This window comes from Panthera pardus, unplaced genomic scaffold (genome assembly GCF_024362965.1).
Source record: "Panthera pardus isolate Hobbes unplaced genomic scaffold, ASM2436296v1 HiC_scaffold_20, whole genome shotgun sequence".
NCBI lineage: Eukaryota > Metazoa > Chordata > Mammalia > Carnivora > Felidae > Panthera > Panthera pardus.
The window spans coordinates 82,290,970-82,315,567 of NW_026526766.1; the positions used below are offsets into that span (position 1 = coordinate 82,290,970).

Below are 24,598 nucleotides of genomic sequence, written 5' to 3' on the forward strand. Positions count from 1 at the left end.
ATTTACGTGAGGTAAAAGTAGATTCATTTTGTTTCTGTGTGGATATCCAGTTGCTCTGGTAACATTTGTTGAAAAACCTATCATCTCTCTATTAAATTACTTTGGCATATTTGTTGGAGATCAGTTGGGTCTAATTCTGAAATATTTATTCTGTTCTATCGAACTATATATGTACACTTATTGTAATTTTATAGTAAGTCTCGAAAGGAGGCAATGTAAGTCCTACAACTTTGTTCTTTTTCAACATTGTTTTGGCTATTCTAGATCTTTCGCATATTCATATACATTTTAGAATTAGCTTGTCAAGTTTTTTTTTTTTTTTTTTTTAAGCCATCTGGAATTTGGGTTGGGAATATATTGAATCTATAGATCAATTCAGGGAAAATTAACATCTTTAAAATATGGAGTCTTCCAATCGAAAATATGGAATATCTCTCCATTTGTTTAGGTCTTTTAGGTTTTTTTCTCAGAAATATTTTATAGCTTTTAGTATACAAATCTCACATGTTTTGTTAAATTTATTCCTCAATATTTTGTGTGCCATTTTAAATGGCACTTAAAATTTTTCACTTTTCAACTGCTTATCACCACTATATAGAAATGTATTTAGCTCTTGTATACTGACCTTATCCTACGTGCTTGCTAAATTAATTTACAAGACTCCTTAGGATCTTCCATACACATGATCATATCTGAAAAAAAGACGATTTTACTTCGTCCTTTTTTTCTTCCTTGTCTTAGCAAAGCTGGTTAGAACCACTAGTACATTGCTGAATAGAAATGGGAAGAGCAGACATTCTTTTGGTTGTCATTCTGAGAGGAAAAAGCATTCATTCTTTCATCAGTAAGTAAGATGTTAGCTGTAGGTTTTTCCAAGATGCTCTTGATCACAATGAGGAAACCTCGTTTGTAAAGAGCTCTTAACATGAGAGGGGTTGAATTTTTCCTAAAATATGTGGTTCTGTGAGGTATTAGCCTTTTTATAGATTGAATTCAATTCGTCAAAATTTTGTTAAAGATTTTTACATCTGTATTTATGAGGCATATTGGCCAGAACTTTTCTTGTAGATTCTTCATGTGCTTTTCATGTCAGAGTAATGCTAACCTCCGAAAATAAGGCGGGAGCTGTTCCTTTCCCCTTTATTTTCTCAAAAAGGTTAGTGTAAGGTTGCTATTTGTTCTTCCTTAAATGCATGATAGAATTAACCAAACTATCTGGCACTGGAATTTTCTCTGTGGGAAAGTTTTAATTACAAATTCAAATTTATTTAATAGAAATAGTGCTACTTTTTCTGTTTTCTATTTCTTATTGAGTAACTTTTGGTAATTTGTGTATTCAAAGAATTTGATTATCTAATTTATCAAAATTATAGGCACAGAGTTCTTTATAAAACTCTCTTATTTCCTTTTTAAAAAATATCCTTTTGGGGCACCTGGGTGGCTCAGTCAGTTAAGCATCCAACTTCGGTTCAGGTCATGATCTCACAGTCCGTGGGGTCGAGCCCTGCGTCAGGCTCTGTGCTGACAGCTCAGAGCCTGGAGCCTGCTTCGGATTCTGTGTCTCCCTCTCTCTCTGCCCCTCCCCCACTCATGCTCGCTTGCGCTCTCTCTCTCTCTCTCTCACAAAATGAATAAACGTTAAAAAAACTTTTTTAAATATCCTTTTTATTTTGCAATATTTTTATACTTCCAGAAAAGTTGCAAAGATACTACAGGGAGTACCTATACACTCCACGGTTTGTTTCCCTAATAGATCTTATATTACTAGAGCACATTTGTCAAAACTAACACATTATTAACTAAACTCTAAACCTCATTGTGATTTCACCAATTTTTCCAGTAGTGTTCTTTTTCTATCCCAGTATCCAATCCAGAATTCCACCTTGTATTTAGTTTGTCATTTCTCTTCAGTCTTCTCTGGTCTGTGACAGTTCCTCAGGCTTTCCTATGCTTTTTATGACCTTGACAGCTTTTCAAATTTTATTTTAGGGAAAGAGAGAGACACACATGAATGGGGGAGAGGGAAAGAGAGAGTGAAACTTAGGCAGGCTCCACACTCAAACCTACGACCATGGGATCATGACCTGAGCCGAAACTAAGAGTCAGACACTCAACCAACTGAGCCACCCAAGGTGCCCCTGGCCTTGACAGTTTTGAAAAGTACTAGTCAGGTATGTTATAAGATATCCCGCAATTTTCGGTTAACTGAAGTTTTTTGTCATTATTTGGGTTTTTGGAAAGAATGCCTGAGAGGTCATGTATCCTTCTCATCATATCAAGGTTACATAATCTTCACACAACATCACTGGTGACATTAAACTTGATCACTTGAAGAAGTGCTTGACATCTGTCCATTCAAGTTACACTTTCTCCCTTTACAGACTCTGTTTCTTGGAAGTAAGTCCAGCCCCCACTCAAGTGTATGTGTGTTGCAGGGGGTGGGGTGGGGTGGGGTGGGGTGGGGACGATTAAGCTCCTTCTCCTGAGAGGACAGTATCTACAGATATTTGGAACTCTTCTATGAGCAACATTTGCCTCTCATCTCCCACCAACTCTCTATTGGCTGGTATTTGCATGGTGTACCTTTCCCATGCTTTTACTTTTCATCTGGCTGACTCTTTGAGATGAAATTCTTGTGGACAGCATCCCATTGGGTCTTGATTATTTATATAATTACTCTCCTTTAATTGGAATATTTAGACAATGTACATTTAATGCAATAATCAATATAGTGGGTCAATCTCTCATCTTGCTAACTTTTCTACTTGTTCCCTCTGTGTTTGGTTCCATCATCCTTCCCCCTCCCTCTAAATGGTTTGGATCTTCAATATTGGCTTATTGGCTGTACATCTTGTTTTCCCCCTTAGCGGCTCCTCTAAGGTTTACGGTATACATCTTTAACTGAAGAGTCTACCTTCAAACAATGTCATACCATTTTACATAGAATTTAAGAATCTGAAAACTGTATGCTTCCTTTCTCCACCTACACACTGTCCTCTGTTGTTACCGCTGCCATACATTTCATTTCACTTCTACCCATGTTACAACACACAATACGTTAGTATTTTTTAAATACTCAAGTTATCATTTATAGAAATTAAAAATGAAGAAAGAAGTCTAGGGGCACTTAGGTGGCTCAGTTGGTTAAGCGTCCGACTTCGGCTCAGGTCGTGATCTCGCGGTCTGTGGGTTCGAGCCCCCACGTCGGGCTCTGTGCTGACACCTCAGAGCCTGGAGCCTGCTTCGGATTCCGTGTCTCCCTCTCTCTTTTCACCGCCCCTGCTTGCATTCTGTCTCTCAAAAATGAATAAACGTGGGGCGCCTGGGTGGCTCAGTCGGTTGAGCGTCCGACTTCGGCTCAGGTCACGATCTCGCGGTTCGTGAGTTCGAGCCCCGCGTCGGGCTCTGGGCTGATGGCTCAGAGCCTGGAGCCTGCTTCCGATTCTGTGTCTCCCTCTCTCTCTCCCCCTTCCCCATTCATGCTCTGTCTCTCTGTGTCCCAAAAATAAATAAACGTTAAAAAAAAAAATTAAAAAAAAAAATGAATAAACGTCAAAAAAAATTTTTTTGGGTTACAAAAAATGACGAAAGAAGTCTCTTACATTTACCCACATATTAACTATTTCTGGCACTCTTCCCTCCTTTATTGTTGAAGTTTCTCAATGGTTTCACTTTTCTTTTATCTGAAGAACTTCCTTTAATATTTCTCGTAGTGTTTGCTGACAGTGATTTTTCTCTCACTTTATTCATCTGAAAAGGTCTTAAATTTTGTCTTCAATTTTGCAGGATATTTTCATCCTGTTGAAGGATATAGATTTCTAGGTTGATAAAAATTTCCCTTCATTACTTTAAAAATGTCATTCCATTACCTTCTGGCTTATGTAGTTTCTTATAAGTAGTCTTCAGTCATTACTTCTTCCTTTTACGTAATGTGTCTTCTTTCTCCAGCTAATGTTAAGCCTTTGTTTTTATCAGTGGTTCTGAGTAATTATCATTCTGGGCTCTGGTTTTGTGTGGATCTACTATGCTTGAGGTTCCTTGAGCTTCTTGGAACTCTGAATTTACAATGTTCATCAAAAGTAAAGAAAAATGCTATAATTTCTTTAAATATTTTTTCTTCTGTCTTTCCCCACCTTCCCCTCCTTCTAGGATGATAAGCATTTTAATCCTCTTAATATTGTGCTATGGGTCCTAGAGGGTCTATTAATCTTTTCCAGTGTTTTCCCTTTCTCTGCCTCACAGTGGGTAGTTTTTATTCCTATGTTTTTAAGTTCATTGATCTTTTATGCTGTGGTGTCTAATATCCTCTTAATCCTATCAATGAAATTTTCATTCCAGGTATTCTGTTTTTCACCTCTACAAGTACCTTTTCATTCTTTTTATATTTTCTATTTCTCTTCTCAAATAGTTCAGGTCTTCCTTTAAATTCACGAGCATATTGATTTATAATCCTTTACATCTCAAGACCTTTGTCTAATTCCACCATTTCTGAGCTTGTTTCTTTACTGATTTTTCTCTTTGTTATGGGCTACATTTCTTCTGATCTCAACACTTCTCATATATTTAAAATAGGTTGCCAGATACTGTGAATGTTACATTGTTGTATATGGATTTTATTGGCTTTTTTGTCTTTAAAGTAATCTCTACACCCAACATAGAGTCTGAACTCACAAACCTGAGATCAAGAGTGGATGCTCCAGTGACTGAGTCAGCCAGGTGCCCCTACTGTCTTCTTTTAAAGAGAGTTATAGTTTATTTTGATGGGAAGTTAAATTCCCTGCATATGAGGTTGAACCTTTCAAGGCCTTTTCTTTTTAAAGAAATAGTTTTAAAACTTTTACTGAAGTTTAAATATACAACACACACATAACATTGGTGTTCAGCTTGATGAATGAATTCCTGCCCACGTAACTGGTACTCAGATTAAACAAGAGAGATTATGCTTCTCAAGGCTTGCTTTTAACCTTGGTTAGGGCCAGGCTAAAAGAATCCTTACTCTAGAGCGAACTTAGAGTCCTACCAAGGCATGGTCTCCGGCGGTCTCTAACGACTGTCCTCATTGAACAGCAAGATCTTACTCTGGCTGGTCAGAGCTTGTGTGAGCGAGAGTCTGTGTGAGCTCCACCCTACACAGGGGCAGGTCAGTCTTTAGCACATTAGTCAAGAGGACTTGAGTCAGATTTCTGGAGCTCTTGTGATGAGTGCCTTCTTCCAGTCCGGTACTCTGACCCACAAATTTAAACCATCTCGCCCTTAAGCTCAGCTTTCTGACCCCTCGACTCAGCAAAACTGGTGTGCTTTGCTGGGGATCCCCTCCTGGCACCATGGTCCAGAAATGCCTCAAGGCAAAAAGCCAGGGGAATGGCAGGCCTCACCTCACTTGCTTCCTTTCTCTCAGGAATCGAAGTCCTGCACGGCCTGTTGTCTAACATGTGAAAACCACTGTTTTTTAAAATTGTCCAGAGTTGTAGTTGTTAATGGTGGGAGGATAAAGCCAGTTTCAATTATTCCATCATGGCTAGAAGCGGGACAGAGGCCTCCTTTAGTACAATTTCCAGCACGGGTGCCACATTTTGCAAGATTTCATCTACCAAAATAACCCAATCCATGTGTCCCTTCTGCCCTTCTACCTATCTATTCAGTGGCTGCTGCATCTCTGGGAAACAAAGATGAATAAAACCTGACTCCTGCCTTTAAAGAAGTCACAATTCACAGGAAAAGCCAGAAGTATATACTCAATTATACTGTTGGGTGAGACGTATAATTACACAAGTATAATTACACAATTATACAAGGGGCTGTGAACACAAAGAGAAAGATATAGTAAAATGACCTGTAGAGGTGACGAAAGGTTTTATTTATTTATTTATTTACTTACTTACTTACTTCTTTATTTATTTAAGTAGGCTCCACATCCCATGTGGGGCTTGAACTCACGACCCTGAGATTAAGAGTCACATGCTCTACCAACTGAGCCAGCCAAGTGCTCCAGGGAAGATTTTTATAGTTTTACATTTAGAGTAAGTCTTGAAGATTGAGTAGGAGATTGGCGGGTGGGGCAGGACATTGGGGGCGGGGGGGTGGGGGACTATATGCAAAGTTTGAAGTTATAAAATAACATGCAAGGTTTGCAGAGCTAGTAACAGTTCCAATTATGTATGGAGTTTGGAGCTGGGAAGGGAGAGAGCTAAAGCTATCAGAAAAACACCCAGGAGAGTCAGAATATGAAAGAGGACCCTGAATGCCATGCTCATCGTAAATATCCATAAATCATCATCCATAATCATCATCACTAACTACCATCTATCACACTCATAGGATGTATGTTTTACATATATTATATACATTACCTTCAATTCCCACAACAACCTATGAGGAAACTAAGGCTCAGAGAGCCTAAGTAATTTTGATCAAGATCACACGGTTAGTACGTGGAGAAGCCAGGATTGAAAGACGCGTCTGTCTGATTTCAAAGCCAACAAAAGGAATTCGCCTCTAAGCTATAGGCACTGAGAGGTAATGGGTTTTTGTTTCGTTTTGTTTTTCGCTTGTTTGTTTCTGTTTTTTAATTATGTTCATTAATGGAGTAGTTTTAAGAGGGAAATGCAGTTAAATTTATTTTTGGAAAGGCTGCTCTGGTGCAAGAGGAGGACAGGCTGGAGTCAGAGGAGCAAGTTCACGGGCTGGTGGTTAATGGTGTGGGGAGAAAACGAAGAGCCTGGATTAGGTGGTGGAGGGAGAACGGGAGAAGAGAATTTGACAAACGGCTGAAGAAGCAGAATCTGTCAGATGCCACAAACAAGCACCTCCAACCAAAGGGGAAATTGTGAGGTCAGCTGTGGACATGGCGGTGCCCTGCAAGTCCCGGCTCTGTGCTGAAGGCAAGGGACACGAAGATGCACAGCATGTGGTTTCTTCTCTCAAGGATGTGACAGTTCACACAGCCTTATGGGATCAAACCTATGCATTCCCCGGAAACACAACTGCCTTACGGACCACATTCCCTATCCGTTATTTGGAGTCTTTCATGGCTCTGGAGCCCCATGCTGAATACTGTTGTAGAACGTTCTCAACCCTGCCACAGACCTCGTTTTTGTGTAGGCAGAGGACTTTTAGGGAACTAACTGTCCTCCAACTCTGGCTGCAATGATTAACAACAATTTTATGAAAAACAAATGCAGGTACCATTTATTGAACACTAACAATACGTGAGCACTGTTCTAAGCATTTGAGGAACATAACCATCTTGTTTATTTGCTACAGCAATCCTAACTACAGGGCTCACACTCCTCCTTCCAACACGGGAGCCTGAGCTCAGAGAGAAAAAAATAACTTGCCTACATTCCTTTGGTTCCCCGAGACCACTGCGACGATCATTTAAAAAGCATCTTGGAATGTGCCATCTTCAGGAAGCCTCTATTTCCGTCTCCCAAATTTTGTCATCCCTGGACCCTTCTGTGCCTGATTCCTATTTCCCTTGTGACCCCTATTATGCTACATCGTGATATATATATATTATATATATATATGTATATATATATATAATATATATATGTTTATATATATGTTTATATATATATGTATATATATATAATATATATATGTTTATATATATGTTTATATATATATGTACATATATATATAATATATATATATGTTTATATATATGTTTATATATATATATATATATATATATATATTTTTTTTTTTTTACATATCTGTTTCCCCTACTTTCCTCTTTGAAGGAAAGGACTAGATCTATTTCATCTTTGCTGTTTGATGCCCAGCACTGGGCCAGCACACAGCAGATGGGACCAGTCTACCTCACTGTTTCCTAGCTATCAGCCAGTCATTCTGGGCTGCCCCAGGCCCCTGGCCATTCCTAGCATCTGATACCTCAGGCTCACTTACAAAATTCACTCAGGAACTGCCAGGTCCATACCTATGGCACCCATGGATTAAGGGGAAAGCTTTTCCCTAGGAAGGAACCAGGGTGGAAGCCACATATTCTTTGGACCAATGATTCAAACTATCGTCAGGAGGCCCTGAGATCCCAAGCCCATACCTTGTCCTGACACAAATAGGTAGAGCCTCATGGTGTCTGGTCCTTTCCTTTTTCCTGCTTCTGCCATCTGTTTGCCTCAGAAGGGGGCGGGGGGCAGGGTACAAGGAGAGGAGGCAGTGTGGGCTTTGGTGCCGTCCAATCTCAGCTCTGCCCCAGCCAGTCATATGACCTATAGCAGGGAATGTGCTCTCTAAGGTTCATCTGCCCTATGTAAAGGAGAGAACACCTACTCCACTGGGCTATAATGCTAACTGCATGCGATCCCTGAATGCAGACGGCCCCTAGAGAGGATGTGGGGCTTGGCAGCTCTCAGGAGAGACGGAGTTGGGTTCACTTCCTGGCTCCTCCTCTTTCTAGCTCTGGGCATGAAACAGGAATAAGGAAAATGCCTTCCTCAGGGCAGTGTGAAGAGGAAATGAGGGGTCAGTACGAGCTCTTACCATAGAGTTTAGCACATAGGAAGTCAATGAATGGTAGCCATTGTTTAATTAGACTACAAATGGAACATCTTTAAATTTTGTGGGTTTTTAAATTTTATTTGAGAGAGAGAGAGAGAGAGAGAGAGAGAGAGAGAGAGAGAGAACGCACGCACAAGAGCAGGGGAGTGGAGCAGAGTGGGGGCGGGAGGTGGGGAAGACAGACTCTTAAGCAGGCTCCACACATAGCGCAGAGCTGGACACAGGGCTCAATCCTGTGACCCCGGAATCATGACCTGAGCCAAAATCAAGAGCCAGACGCTCAACTGACTGAGCCACCCAGGTGCCCCAGAACATCTTTATGTAGCACAAATGACTTCCCCAAAAAAGAGTAGAGGAGTTTGAAACCATGTTGCAAGTTGTTCATCAACAAACAGCAGCATCTCTTCCAGACAGCTAACCCCAAAGTGCCACGGGGACCTCCGGCAGGAATGGAGCTCCACTTCCCACGACACAAACCCAGCAGCACAGACCCGATCCCACGTCAGCACATGGGGCCGGGAACATCTACCCCCTTCAGCCTGGAAGTCAGAATAACTTTATAGATCCTCCAGCAGACAGAGCCATGGAGGTCACACCAGAAACATCAAAACCCTATTTCCCAGTGAGCCCCAGTCCTCCTCATTCCTGTGGACGATGGGGAAAATTGGGTCTGCTTCGCACAGCTGCCCATGAGGCAGCCTGAGTAGCAACGTTGAGACAGGTAGGTGGTCAGGTGTCGGCGTGGCAAATGTGGCAGCCGGTTGCTTTTGCTAAAGAGAGCCCACTATCTGTCTAGATGTTAGGTATTTAAGATTTATGGGACAGAGAGCCACATTCAGAGCACTGTCAGCAGATATCTTGCTACATGGGAAAATGGCTGCTTGATGATGGTCCAGGAAAGACATACAGACCTGAAGTGTCCCATATCGCTCACACAGAAAGCCCTCCGGAGTTGCTCAGGGGAAGCTGTGCTGTCCTCGGGATGCGGCAATATGCTGGAGAGGGGACGCAAGTCCCCGAGGCTCCCACACAAAGAGGAGCTGACTAGACGCTGGGATCACTACACAGCCCCCCAGATGCACGTTATGAGAGCAAAGCAACTAAACAAAATGAACCACCCTCCAACTTTCCTTCACTGAGACAAAGGTGGCAGACGCAGCAGAGAAACAAACTGTAGTTCTTAGGCCAGAGGAAAACCACGACTGTCTCCCCTCCTTTCCGTTCTCGAAAGTCATGTTCATGTCCACTGCCCGAACTCACAGGAGTCAGACCTCAAGAGCTCATTACCCACCACATCATTTGGGAGGCTCTGGAGGTCATCAAAGGGAGTTTCCAGGGTGTTGGTGTCCACGTTGAGGATCACGACATCATCCAGGGCCATGTTTCTGACTTTCTGCAAATAAAAAAATTCCGAAAGAAAAAATAATTGAAGCACCATGAGGACACGGATATTTCCACTGGCCCTCTCCGGGGAAGCGGAATAAGGAAGAACAGTGACATTTGCCAAAGGCTCATTTTGTGGCAGGCCCAATGCTAGGTGGGTCACATCTCTTAGGCCTTTTAACTGTCACAAAAACTCTGGGGGCTCTACATTCCCCCCCAAGTCCCAGCAAGGGAAAGGGTTTCACAAGAATGAAGATGACTAAGTTAATATGCTCAGGTCACACGGTTAGGAAGAGAGATCTTTACACCTCAACTTTTTGTCTTATCTTTTCTTTTCTTTTTTTAACACTAGGAGCTATAGTCTAAACCTCTGGCTGCAGGAATTCTGATGTACAGCTAAGCCCAAATGACACCCTTCAATCTGTCCCCACTCACTTACCAAAAGCCACTTGCCCATCTCTCTTTTGGATCTTACCATTCTTGGGATGGAATATGGTAGATGGACTGGTGTTACCATGTCAACATTTCCCTTAAACACGGAGTAGGGAGGTCACGCTTTCAGTTGGGTCCCATTTTCCACAGAAACCCAGCAAGTCAGTCAAGGCTCAGAGGCTCTGGCCATGAGCCATTACTCTACTGGCGCAGTAATGGAAAAGATAAGGGAGACGTGCTTATTAGGTGCGCATGTTTGTGCGGGGAAGAAGGGATAGGTAAAATATGGAGAAAGGAAAGGCCCACCCTCTGGGAGCAGCTCTCCATAGTCTCCAGAAGTACAAGATTATGTGTAGCTTGAGCTTTTAATTTTTAATCACACTATTCACCCACTGCTAGAATCCTCCTCCATTTTTCTCCCGCCTACCCACTGCTCCCAATCTCATTCAACCCTCTTCTCCTGTCCAATATCAAAGCTCATTCCTTTAGAGTCTAGAACTTCACAACTGTGTCTTTATCTCACTTGGCCCCAGTTAATTAGGAAGACCTTATCATTTGTGGTCAAAACTGGAACGCTTGTTGGTGTGAAAGAGGGCATATTATGCTAGGGCAGAAGACATCCAACGGGACATACAGTCACCTTACATATATAAGCGATCAATTTATTAGCTACTCTCTGAGGCACTGAATATAACCGTGCAGGTATGCACTGCCCAGGGACGTCCCACCAGCCACCTGGGGCTGAAATCGGCTAAGCCGTGTGTCTGGGTCAGGGGTGGTGGCCGTGGAAGAGAAGAGATAGACGCCTTTTCCTAATTCATCGAAGAGAACCGCACAGCCTAGTGATGGGCCTGGACCATCCCGATGGCTGCTAAACCCCAGTCTCTAGGACACAGCCTGGTACCTAAGTAAACGTTTTGAGATTCCTCCCAGCAGGAGGGTGGAGCTGAGCTGGTCAGAAGCCTCCTAGGGTTGAAAAATGGTCCCAGGTGGCAGAGTCCGGGAACCCTTCCACTTAACACACCTAAGAGCCTCAAACTCCTTTTGCTGTTGAGTTTTCCACACCACCAGGGGCTAGCCCGCAAGCCTTTCAATCCATTCGTCAACATTTCCTAAGTGCTCACTATGGGCTGAGAACCGCAGAGGAGAGACAAGATTCCCTGCCTACTTACAAGTTTATTCTCCCCTCCAAACATTAATTACAGACTAAAACTTTTACAGAGTAAAAACTTGGCAGCAAACAGCCTTGATAATAATACAAATCACCAGGGTTTCATAAAGCACAACCCCCATTTTTCAGATGAGAACGTTAAGATTCCTGGTGAGCTGTCCGGGGCTCCACTGCCACCTCATTTTTCAGTCCAAAAACTTTAAGACCTAGCAGTGTGCTGGCAGGAAGTTACAGAAATAGCCTCAGCAACAATCTCTTTCACTCATATCACCCGTGGAGCTCACACACATTCTTTCATTGTCAACAACGTAGCTGGAGGCAAAGTATCACCATTCCCGTTTGCAGGAATGAGAAACTGAGGCTCAGAGAGGTGAAGTGGCTCGCCCCGGATTATGTGGCTATAGTTTGGCTACCTCATCCGTAAAACTGGTCCAATGACTGTGACCACCATCCTCTAACCCCTGCCCCCCGGGCTGCTGTGAGGGAGTAGAGGTAATACGTGCACGGTGCCAGGCACACAGGATTTATAAATAGTGCTTGTTATTATTACTTTCATAATTCACACATCTGCTACAGCAAGTCTGAAAGCCGTAGTGCCAATGGCCTAAGGGCAAAAACCGTCTGGTCCCTTCTTGGAGGCTAATGGGCTCTCACCTCAAAAGCTGAAACACCAGAAATGGAACTGGAGAAGAGGCCACAAGGAACCCCAAAACTCAGCAGGGGACTCCAGGCCTGGAGGACTGCGCTGAGGGCCACTGCACCTCAGAACTGCCTCTTCTGTCTCATCTGACCTTCTAAAAGAGTCCCAAACAGAAGGGGGCAGGGGGCTTGGCCACTGGAGAGAAGCCTCAGGGGCTGAAAGGCCCAGCAAGAGGGATGTTGATTCTGGACCAGAATTGGGCGTTGTTTCTGTGTTCCCAGAGGGGCCCCAGCAGCACAGACCAGCCCTTGTGGGCTCTCCGCGGCCTGGGCTGGAACAGGCTTTTGATTTCTTCCCACTCCTGACTGGAGGGCCTGCCCGTTAAGCTGTGTGGAGTGTTTACTTTTTCAACAATGGCAGCAGGCTGAAGAAGAGGAAAAAACCTGGCCCTTTTTTCTGACTTAGCAGGCCAGGGTCCCCTTAGTAACCAAAATGCCCAAGCACCAGGCTCCAGGCAAGGAGCTGGGTCGGCACAGTTTCCTCTTACAGGACAAAGCTGCCCTCCTGGCAACAAGGCCTCTTCCAAAGAGGCTGGCGTAGACTCAAGGGCCTTCCTGAAGCTCAGTGTTCCCAAGGAAAGAATCGGAGGCCAGCTCAGCCGGATGGTGCCTTATCCCTGAAAGGCTCAAGGAAACAAGAGCAATGAAGAAAGGCCAAACCCTCCCTCGTCAACACACACACACACAAAACCAGCCCCACAAAACCCTTCAAACTGGGGTGGGGGTGGGAAGAGCTGGTGGAGGAGGAAGCTAGACCATTACTGGGAGCCTGCTCACTGAATCTCACTGAATCCTGACCACGCCAGGAGGCAGATACTACCATCTCCGTGGTAGGGATGAGAAAATAAGGCTTGGAGACGTCAAATAAACTGCCCCAAATCACACGGCTGGTGAGTGGCAGAGCTGACTTTTGAACCCGCTCTGACTCGAAAGCCTCGCTATTTCTGAAGACGTCCCAAATCCAATTGCTCAGACCTCAGAACGAGTACCTGTAGGGCATGAAGCTATATGGATCCTCTCAGCGCCGAGCTTTCTCTTACACACACAAAAAAACACTTGCCTTTTGTATCATAAAAATCACATGGGTCTGTTCAAAAAAAAAAAAAGGACAGACAAAAAATTTCAAAAAAGGAAAGTATAGTGATGCTCATCCCTCCATTTGGAGATCGTGTTTTGATGTCTCCTTCCATATCCTTTCATCTCAATCCCTACTTTTAAAAATATAGTTAAAATAGTTCTTAATATTTCTTCCCGATTCTCTCTCATTACAATATATGAATGCTCCACTTCATTAAAAACTTTGTGAAGATCACTGCTAATTGCTACAAAATGTTCCACTTCGTGGAAACAAACTCGACCAAGCCCCTCCCGTTGGCCGTTACCACCGGTTTTTAAGTAATTTTTATATATGATATTGTCATGAAATTTGTAGGCATAACGCCTTGGGCTTTAGGACAGGTTCCTAGAAGTGGAATTTCCTTTCCACTTCTTAAAAAGTGTCCCTCTCAAATTCGACTTTGAGGGAGATATCTTTACTTCCAATTATTTTAAAGTCATTTTATCCACAGCTTGTGTTTCCTACTCTAAGTGAAGAAAAATCAGCAAAGACACGAGCAGATGTCAAAATAGTCCTCCAAAAACCCTACCCAATTAAAACACTTACGAGTACCGCGGCACACCGAGACAGCTCTCCGGTAGCTTGTCCCACCAACACGTTCCCTCTCTTTTTAGTTACAACATATGCCAAAGCTCCTGCCAGCTGCAAACCCTCCCCCCACCAGACTCTATAGGCTTTTTCTCAGAATGAAAAAAAAAAAAAATACTGACATGCACACCGACTTTCCAAATGGCATTTCTTGCACAGAGAAACACACAAAAATGGCATCCTCCCATAAATATTGTTAATCAAAAATGTCTTTCTCTTTATGCTTTGTCACAGACAGACTCAGCCTGACCCCGGCCTTTCAGGACAGGGGAGGGGAACATCATAGTCGGGAGGTGGTGGGGGCAGCAGAGAGGTTGGGTTCTAACACACAGGCTTCACTTAAGGGTTGCCCCCTACCTCCCGGGCTGCCTTAAGGCAATTCACTCAACCTCCAAAATCCTCCAGGTTTTCATCTGTGAAATGGGGATCAAGATAGTACCCCCTCACAGAACTGCTGGGAGGATTGGATAAGCGAATGTACGTGGAAGAGTCGGCAGGATTCCAGGGACACCCGAACAGGCATTCATCAAACAGTGGCTCTCCTGCCCGTCTGTTCCCTTTCCTTTGATGGTTCCTGAGAACTCAGCAAAGCCTGGCCAGCCTCACTGCAGAGGGCCCCGGCTGGCAGTAAGTTTGCCTTTCCCTGTGCTGCCCTGAGGTCATTCCTACAACCAGAATAATATGCCAACCTAGAGTTATTTATAGAAGTATTCAATTCCTCCCCTAGTCCACGGGCTTCTTAGGGTAATAAGACAGAGAACTCTACACTGTCAGCTCCTACTCCAGCACTTGGCCCACAGGAGGCAATTCCTGAACGAACGAATGAATGAATGAATGAATGAATGAATGAAAGAATGGAAGGCACCAGAGGCAAGAGGTGAACACAGGATCTGGAAGCCAGTCTGTGAGTTCTAACCCAGCTTTAACACTCACCAGCTGTACAAATGTGGGCATTTCACTCTCTCTGTGCCCCCTGTGTCATCCTCTATATACTGCAGGTGACAACAGTGCCTCCCTCATAAGAATGTGGTAAGGATTAAACGGGTTAACATTTTTTTTTTTAACGTTTACTTATTTTTGAGACAGAGAGAGACAGAGCATGAACGGGGGAGGGGCAGAGAGAGAGGGAGACACAGAATCTGAAACAGGCTCCAGGCTCTGAGCTGTCAGCACAGAGCCCGACGCGGGGCTCGAACCCATGGACTGCGAGATCGTGACCTGAGCCAAAGTCGGACGCTTAACCGACTGAGCCACCCAGGCGCCCCAACATTTTAAAAGTGGTACAGTGGCACCTGGCACACGAGAAGCTCAAGATAAGTGAGCTTTATTTTGTTAAATAAAAACGAACAATCACTTGGAGCACCTGGCTGGTCCAGCCGGAAGAGCACGCGACTCTTGATCTCAGGGTTGTGAGTTCAATCCCCATGTTGGGTACAGAGTTTACTTAAAAATAAAATCTTTAAAACAACAACAACAACAACAATCTTTTGAGGGTGGTGGGAATAGTCTATATCTTTACTGTGGTGGTGATGATTTCACAAATGTATGAAACTGTCAAAATTCATTAAATTGTATGCTTTAAATAGATGGTCTGCACATAAACTGTAACCCAATGAAATTGATAAAAACATTAGTACTATGTCCAGAACACAGAATAAAATCAGAAAAGACGACAAAAAATTAATAATGCACGAATGGTGAATGAATGCCATCTGACAAGGTCATTTGTCCCTGCTACATTCAGATTTGCAGCTGAGTTTGGCTCCCTGTTCCTTCTTTTCTTTTGTCTAGCTCAGGAATTTTTTTTTTTTTTTAACTTTGCTTTTCCACTCATGACCTCTTAGGATAAACATAAAAATCCAATGCCCCTAGAGATTCTAGTATACTTCTCTACATTAAAGTGGAATCTATTTGAGAAACACTCTACCTTTGGTGTTTCCCCTGCAACCAAGACTTTATTGAGCCTCACTTTCTAAAACTGGTGGTCTGAAAACAATGGATTTCCTCCCCTAACATAGGAAGTAGTGACACTGGTTCAAACCACACCAATACCCCCCACAGATGGGGATGATCCTGCCTGTCCAAGGAAGGGATTGGACAACTAGTGACAAAAGTTAGGACCCAGAAGAAGCCTGTAAGATGAAAAGCAAGGGTTTGCACTGGCAGTGTAATCCAGGGGATTCAAAGAGTGGTCAGGAGAATATGATACTTCCCTGGCTGAGGAAGCTAGGAGCAGGATGTGGAGGAAAGCTGGTCCTAGACATTGAGGAGCAGGGGCCCAGCTCCACTCAGCCTCTTCAGCTGAGCGTTGGGCTGGCTCCCTATCTAGGGTGGAGGTCAGCGAGCCAGCATGCATGGAGTCACTGAGCCAGCATGCAGTGCATTTTTATTCTTGTCCTTCCAGTAGGACCATCGCCAGGGCATATATGTCTCTGCCTCTCCAGTGCCCAGCACGGTGCCTGACGCAGGGCAAATGCTCGTGAACCGGAGAATAAACTAATACTGTGGCTGGACTCACTCTGCTGGGAGGCACGCCTGGAAGCAGATGTCAGTGTAAAGCCCAAATGGACAACGTAAGCCCAAAGTAGGCAAAACGGAATTTGCTCAAGGAAGTGAGAGGGGAATAAGAATAATGATGGCAATGACAATAATTATGTGAAATTATCATGATTAATTAGTGTAGAATTAACTCATAGTTGACACAGGAAGATAGGAGTTAACACGGTGGTTAAAACCGTGGGCTCCGGAATGAGACGGTCAGATTCAAGCCTTGTCTCTGTGACTGTGTAACCTCCAGCAAGCTCTTTACCTCTGAGCCTCAGTGTTCTTATCTTTAAGATGGGAATGCTACCTACCGCACAGACGACCCGTGAGGGTTAAGTGAGACAACGTGTGTAAAGAATTAACACAGCACCTGACTGCAGTGGGTGAGCAATACATGGGGGGTGGGGGAGGAACAGAAGTGAGTTTCCATCCTTGCAATTTCAAAGTTATGCCAATAAAATGGATTAGAGCTCCAAGACTGTAAGAATTTAATTTTTTAAAGCATGTTTATATATTTATTTTTTGAGAGACAGCGAGAGAGAGCAAGCTGAGGAGGAGCAGAGACAGAGGGTGAGAGAAATCCCAAGCAGTCCCTGTGCTGTCAGCACAGAGCCCCATGTGGGGCTCGAGCTCACCAACTGTGAGATCATGACCTGCCCCGTGATCAAGAGTCGGACGCTCAGCCAACGGAGCCACCCAGGGGCCCCAAGACTGTAAGAATGTAAATTGATTTTCAGACCAAAGGCAGAAGCTAGTAAGATTTCACTCTGATGATTTTGTGCTATTACAATTCAAACCACCACCAATCTAGTGTTCTTTTCCTGGCTTGGTCTCAGGGATATGAGCACATTCTCTGGAGCGTCTGCCTCAGTCTGAATTCCCAACTCTGCCAGTTACAGCTGTGCTACCGCGTGCAAACCCCTTAAGCTCCCTGTGCCTCAGTTTACTCATCTGTTCAATGCGATTCAAACAGGACACCGGGAATAATGGTTACCTTTGGGTCAGAGGGAGAATGACTACAAGAGGACACAAGAGGAGGCTCTGGGGGACTGGTAACGTTGTTTCTCAATCTGGTGGTGGTCACACGGGTGTACCTGCCTTGTAAACACAAATCTCGCTGTGCACTTTGGATGAGTGTACTTTGCCCTATCAATTTCATATTTCAATAGTATGTAGACAAAAAGCAAATAACATGGACTTCACTGGACTGTTATGGTGATTAAATGAGTTAAAACACGTATAAGTACTTAGGATAATGTTTGGTATATAATAAACACTGGGTGTTTATTATTATTATGAAAAACAAAGTAACAGTAATTATTTTGATAAAAAGGATTCACTCTAGAATGTATTTCACTGTAGGAAAAATCTATCCGTAGGGGCGCCTGGGTGGCTCAGTAGGTTGAGCGTCTGACTCTGGATTTCAGCTCAGGCCATGATCTCCTGGCTCGTGGGATCAGGCCGTGCGTGGGGCTCTGCGCTGACAGCACGGAGCCTGCTTGGGATTCTCGCTCTCCCTCTCTCTCTACCCCTCCCCTACTCACACTTTCTCTCTCTCAAAATAAATAAACGTTTCTTAAAAAATTAAAAAAAGAAAATCTATCTGTAAAAGTCGACACCTCCAGGGTACATGTTACTTCTTCAATCTGTCCTGTTGCTTCCCCATGAGGATCGAAGCAGCAACGTTATCTGCGTACCTTCCGAGAGACCCCCGTGGTCCTGTGACAGCTCGGTTTGGGGGAGCAGCAGGACCAAGTGGAAGAAGCAGGAGTCATGTGGACTGGGCTTTGGGTTTTATCTTCTTTAATTACTGCAAATGGGACCCAGGGCAGGGAATTTCAATCTTGTTGAACCTCAGGTTCTTCGTTTATAAAATGTGGTTATCACCACATACTTAGCGTTGTGAGAAGATTAAATAACCAGAAAAAAAAAAAAAAGAAATATTTGTTTGGCAACACCATGTCCATGTTCCCATCTGACCCGGGCACTGGCCTTGACCACAGGCAGGCCTAATCCCTGCTGCCGTGACCTCTGAGGTCTGCAAGCCTAGTCGCCTCTCCCCAAGGCTGAGGCAGCACCTCTGAGACCAGCAACTAGAGCACCAAGCAAAGGGGACAGGTCCAGACAAGGTCCTTCCTGCAAGGACGTCTTGTTTCAAGATGACGCAGCATCTTCCCGAATCAGAACACAAAATGCTCTGCTTTGGCTCCAAGAAAGTCTAGTCTTTGTCCCTCCGGAAGGGAGGCAAACTGATATGGCTCCTGACACTATGTCTCCCTTAAGCCTGACTGCTCAGCCGCTGTTTTAATTTTGGAAGGTAGCGAATATGGCTCTTCCATCTTAATAGCGTGTTAATCCACATGTTATACTACATGATTGATACTGGGTTCGTGCAGTCCCCTCTTAGGCCAACCATGCGCCTGATGGGCCAAGCCACAGCTAGGCTGACAGAGGGCCGGCACGGGCCGGGGACTGGGGCACACGCTCTGCCTCCGTCATCATACGGGCTCTTACAACAACGACGTGAGAGCTGTTAGCTGGTGTGGTCCTCCCACGGCCCAAACCTTTCTGAGTACCATACAATGCAATGCTCATGACACTCCCGTGGAGAGAAGGAAATTGAGGCTCAGGGAGGAAAAGTAGCTGGTCCAAAGTCGTAGGGCTTAGAAGCAGTGGTGTTACACACTGCAACCAGCTGAACACCAACGCCCAGTTACCCAGTGCATCTTACTAATTGTTCTGCCACTGTTTCAACCAACAAGCATATTGAGCAACTGTAACTTAGCGGAAGTTTGTCAAGCATGTAGCCGAAGAATCAAGCCCTTCATAGCTCGATGGTTGGCCCAGACTCCCATTAAAATTCCCCAGGGAGAGGGTTTTCTGCAGAATATCATACCCATTTGATGGATGAAGAAACTGAGCCTAAAGAGAGTAAATGGTTTGCCCATGTTCTTACAATGTGGTGTGTGTCAGAGAAAGGATTTGAATCTGGGTTCCACGTGCCAATGTTCTTTCCACTATACAGCACATATAAAATGTGCTCAAATGCATGCGCATATATATGAGCACATAACAAAGAACAGCATGGGAGCTGGTGGCCTCCTAGGAAGAAAGGAAAGAGAAATAAAAGGGAAAGTGGAAAGGACAAGAAGAGGAAAGGCAAACCTTCAGGTACTCTAAACTCTTTATTCCCTCCTGAAATCTCAGATATACACAGAGGCAAGAGTGACATTTTCCTTCCCTTCCTCAGGCCCCAAAGGTCACTGAACTGCCAAGCGGTTGATAAACGCAGTGGTTTTTCTTTGGAGCCAGGAGTCACTGATTTGCTCCTTCCTGCTCCACAAAATTAAAAATCTAAGCCCGACAGTTCAGAGGACCCCTGAAAACACCGCTGGAATTTCCCAGTGTGCTTTAAACAGAAACAGAAGCTTGACAGGGGAGGGAAGTGGTGTAAGCCCCTCACAGGTCAGGCCAAATCCACTCCTCACAAGGTAATAAGCACTGACTCTCATTAACAAGTCCAAGGACTTTCAACCCGGGTCAGCACAGAGCTTTTTCTCCAGTGGACTATTTTTCCTTTCTTGACCATACATCTCCTGGGCATTCATTCACTCACTCACCCATTCATTCACTCATTCAGTCAGTCATATGTCAGTCGGTCATTCATGTCAACTCCATGCTAGGTTTTAAGGACAGAGAGATAATAAAGCATGATCTCTGAACTGAAGAGGCCCTCGGCCTACCTACGAGACGGCCTGGATAAGGACTGGTGAGGTAAACTATAACCAAATGGCCTAAGAAAAGGCACAGCCGGGGTGCCTGGGTGGCTCAGTCAGTTAAGTGTCTGACTTCGGCTCAGGTCATGATCTCGCGGTGTGTGAGTCAGAGCCCCACGTCGGGCTCTGTGCTGACAGCTTGGAGCCTGGAGCCTGCTTCCGATTCTGTGTCTCCCGCTCTCTCTGCCCCTCCCCCGCTCATGCTCTGTCTCTCAAAGATAAACATTAAAGAATTTGAGAGAGAGAGAGAGAGAGAGAGAGAGAGGGAGAAAGAAAGAAAGAAAGAAAGAAAGAAAGAAAGAAAGAAAGAAAGAAAGAAAGAAAGAAAGAAAGAAAAAGAGAAAGAGAAAAGAAAAGGAAAAGAAAAGAAAAGAAAAGAAAAGGCATAGCAATGTATAGGGGAAGAGAGCATCTCTATTCACACGGAACTTGCTCGATTTCCTCTGCTGGATGGTCCAGGGCCCAAGGTCAAAAAGTCACGAGGTTGGTGTCCTGGCTCTTTCGCTCACTAGCCAGGTAGCTGCGGGCGCGGCACTTTACCTCCCTGGGTATCAGTTTTCTTCCGTGTGACACGGGAGTCACTGTCCTTAGCCTCAGGACTGTCGAGAAGACTAAAGGTTAAGCAGGGCACGTATCTCACAGAGGGCCAGCTAGAAGGCAGGTAGGTGCCAGCAGCCTCTGTGAGAGCCCGGTTCTGCCAGTTCTCCCGGCAGCGCACTGGACAAGTCTGCCCTTGGGCTGGTGGTGTTTTGCCTCCAACTGAAGCACCCTCCCTATGCTGGAGACTCCGCTTCCTCGTCTGTGAACAGAAGACGAGGAAGGCCTGTTGCAAAGCACGAACGAGAGACGAAGCGTGGAGCACTGGGTGAGACGCGAAGACGGCCCGAAAGCCGCCGTCATCATCTCCGTCCCACGAGGCCCTGCTCTTCCACAAAACCTTCCTGATTATTCCTGTCCCACAGCACACTGCCTTCTCAAAGGCCTAAGCGCCAAGCACGGTGGACAATACGGGGCTGGGCCCTCAAAACACGAGAACGAAAATAAAACTTGTTTAGTGACGTCTCCAACTGTTTCATGCTGCCCCTATCACTTTTCCTTTATTTTCATTAACTTATTTATTTTAGAGAGCAAGAAGGCGAGTGGGGAAGAAGGGCATGGGACAGGGAGAGGGAGCGGGAGTGTGTGTATGTGGGGAGAATCTTAAGCAAGCTCCATGTTCATCGTGGAGCCCGACACGGGGCTCAATCCCAGGACCCTGGGATCATGATCTGAGCCCAGATCAAGAGTCAGACGCTCAAGTAACTGAGCCACCCAGGCGCCTCTTCTTTTTAGATTTATTTTTTATTTTTTCCATTTTATTTATTTTAGAAAGAGAGAGAGAGAAACCAAGTGGGGGAGCGGGGCGGAGGGAGAGAGAGCACTCTGCCTTTAAAATAACTGTTTTGGGTGCCTGGGTGGCTCAGTCGGTGAAGCATCCGACTTCAGCTCAGGTCATGATCTCACAGTTCCTGAGTTCGAGCCCCAGATCGGGCTCTGTGCTGACAGCTCGGAGCCTAGAGCCTGCTTCGGATTCTGTGTCTCCCCTTCTCTCTCTGCCCCTCCCCCGCCCACTCTCTGTCTCTCTCTCTCTCTCTCAAAAATAAGTAAACATTAAAAAAAATTTTTAAATAACTGTTTCAACCTTACTATATCCACAGATACTGCACTAAGGCTTACTACTGTCATCTATAAAGTATAATATAAACACTATTATTTTAAGATACCTTATTTCATCTGATCCTCAGAGCAGTCCCATGGAACTGGCATGATTATTCCCATTTTATAGCACAGAAGACTGAAACTCTTGCACCAGGCCCTGGGGTAACAACAGAGCCAGGACTAGAGCTTGGGGCTGTCCGACCCCAAAGCCCAGTGGTCTCCTTCTCCTGTCTGTGCAGCCCCTTCCACTTTCCTGGCTTAGCAAAGACCGGACAGTGACGAGGTCACATATTTATTTTGTAACCTTCGTGGATAGACTTACCAGAGGCCAGACACCTAACAGCAAACAGACCCTAAAAGTTGGACCAGTATCATGTTCTTCTTTTGTATACACTAAACCACTTCACACAATAAAATAACTGGGTTTGGATTCTGGTCCTGTGATTTTTAGCAATGTGACTTTGGACGGGTCACTTAACCTCTCTGTGCCCAAATTTCATCATCTGTAAAAGGGGGCCACCACTATTGGAACACAGGCTTGCTGTGAAATTAAATAATGTGTGCAATGTGGCTGGCAGTATTTCAAAAACAGCATCCGTCCAATTTGAAACCGTGAAACTTGAATTTAAGAGTTTCACTGGGGGTATAAGGGGACGTTGATTCCCTAGTCCCAAAATGGTTTGGGGTCACCCTCCCATAAAACAGGGCCTCATTCCTCCCACACAACTGCCACTTGCCATCATTCATTCATCACTAGGCACAGAAAACCTGGACTCCCATCTCCACCTGCCTTTTATTTGAAATGTCAATTTTTAAAGAGTGGAGAGGTTGGAAACCCAATTTAACAAGCACGCTGAAACATTGTTTATTGCCCCCATAAACATGGCTTAGTGAGAATTACGGACTTAATCAGAGTGAACTTATCTCCCGGTGAAAAGGAACACTTTAAATTTCAGAAATGGCACCTTCACTGTGAAAATCTCTTAACTTTTCAAACAAACTACAGGGGGTCTTAAACATATGGGCAGTAAAGGGGCAGCCATTACTGTGATTTGTCTTGCCCAAGAGCCAAGGAGCCCTAAAGGTCCATAACAACTTTAAGATCTAGGAAAAGTGTTTGGAAAATCATATTCAGGAGACACGTCTCTAAAAACACCCAAATGGTCTGCCGAGTGGGAAGTAATGCCTGTAGAGAGGCTCGGGATGGCCCAAGAGGACGGACCCCGGAGTCATTAGAACAGGGGCTATTTAATACAGCACTGAGAAAGCAAAGCTTTCCTCCTACGTGTAAGATTAAGCATTCAGCAATACGTAATACTTTGGTGACCTGCTTTTCGGAAAAGAGGTGTTACATAAATCACAAAGGCTGCTAACCGGTCTGTGCGTGCGTGCGTTTAAACCATTCCAGAGGATGAGGTTCTGTGAACCCCAACTTCCCAACGTGAAGCTTCACCAGGGCTGCTCTGATCATTCCAGGAAAGCTTTTCATAAAGACGCCCCATTTTGCAGAGAATGTATCAGCCTGGCTGCCAGAGGCAGGAAAGGCAACAGATATAAAATTTTATTATTTCAATGCCCCAGTAGCAGCCAGGAGGACTTAATGAAATCGCCAAGATTTACAATCTGAAACAGCTATTGCACAGACAGATATGGTTAAGGGAGCTGCGCCCTCTGACCTTTCAACCCTTTGATCCTCACACAGCAGGTGGCCTAGAGCCCCCTCCTGGGCATCTTCCCTCTCTTCCGACACTGCCGAACCTTGATGTGCAATAAGCCTGACCCTACACAGGTGACTCTCACGGTGCTTATCACCAGCAGCTGCTGCTAATGGAATGGCCCAAATCATTTGGCCTCGAGATTCTAGCTCCCAGACGGGGGGAGAGGAGTCGGCTGCTCAGTGTCCAAACGGTGGGTGCCAAAATGATGCTCAATAGTTCTGCCCCGAGTCCAGTTGTTTGGCAATGTTTAATGATGTCATTACAAAAAAGCTGTCCTAGAAATGGAACTCTGTCTCCTCCGATTTATACTTTGAGTTAGGGGAGAAAAAAAAAAAAATCACCTTTTAAAAATAAATCACAAATCTCAAAAAAAAAAAAAAAAGAAAAAAAAAAAAAAAAAAAGAAAATCAACCCCGAAGTCCCAAATGCATCTCTCAGAACTTCCCTAAAACCATGTGCAGCAAATTTATACCAATGAAAATCAAAACAATTTTTGGAAACCTAAAATTGACTGTTTTCAGTTCCATGAAATTTCATTTAAAAAGCCCCATATGCCAAAATGTCCAAATTCTCTTATTTTTAAAAATTGGGATGACTTCCAAACTCATAGCTATCTTTTTCTTCCTTTTTTTTTTTTCTTCTAAAGCTAGGGATGGGTAATGTGCATATGTACTTATCAAGCTTCATAATTTAACCCATTCGGTCAGTACAAAATATCTGCAATAAAATGCTGAAGAGGTGGGATATAAATTTATTACCATCGAATCATTCAAAAACAATAGATGCCAAAGTTTAACAGGTATTATATTTGGTTAAAGCCATGTCCAGGCCCCCGGGCAGCCCCAGCCTGCGGATTTTAGTTTCTGTCAGATATTTGTGTCTATGGAGGGAAGAATTTTACGCAGGACACATAAACCACTCTGTGGGATACCGATAACTTCCAAACACA

At 44.4% G+C, this 24,598-nt stretch overlaps 1 protein-coding gene across 1 annotated transcript in view; it reads right to left on the minus strand.

Annotated features, from left to right (window-relative positions):
- The window catches only part of DENND1A (DENN domain containing 1A), a 509,944-nt gene that overhangs the window by 170,111 nt on the left and 315,235 nt on the right, over positions 1 to 24,598 (minus strand). Inside the window, 1 exon segment of the mRNA XM_053908275.1 lies at positions 9,815 to 9,916. Coding sequence (XP_053764250.1) covers positions 9,815 to 9,916 — 102 coding nt within the window.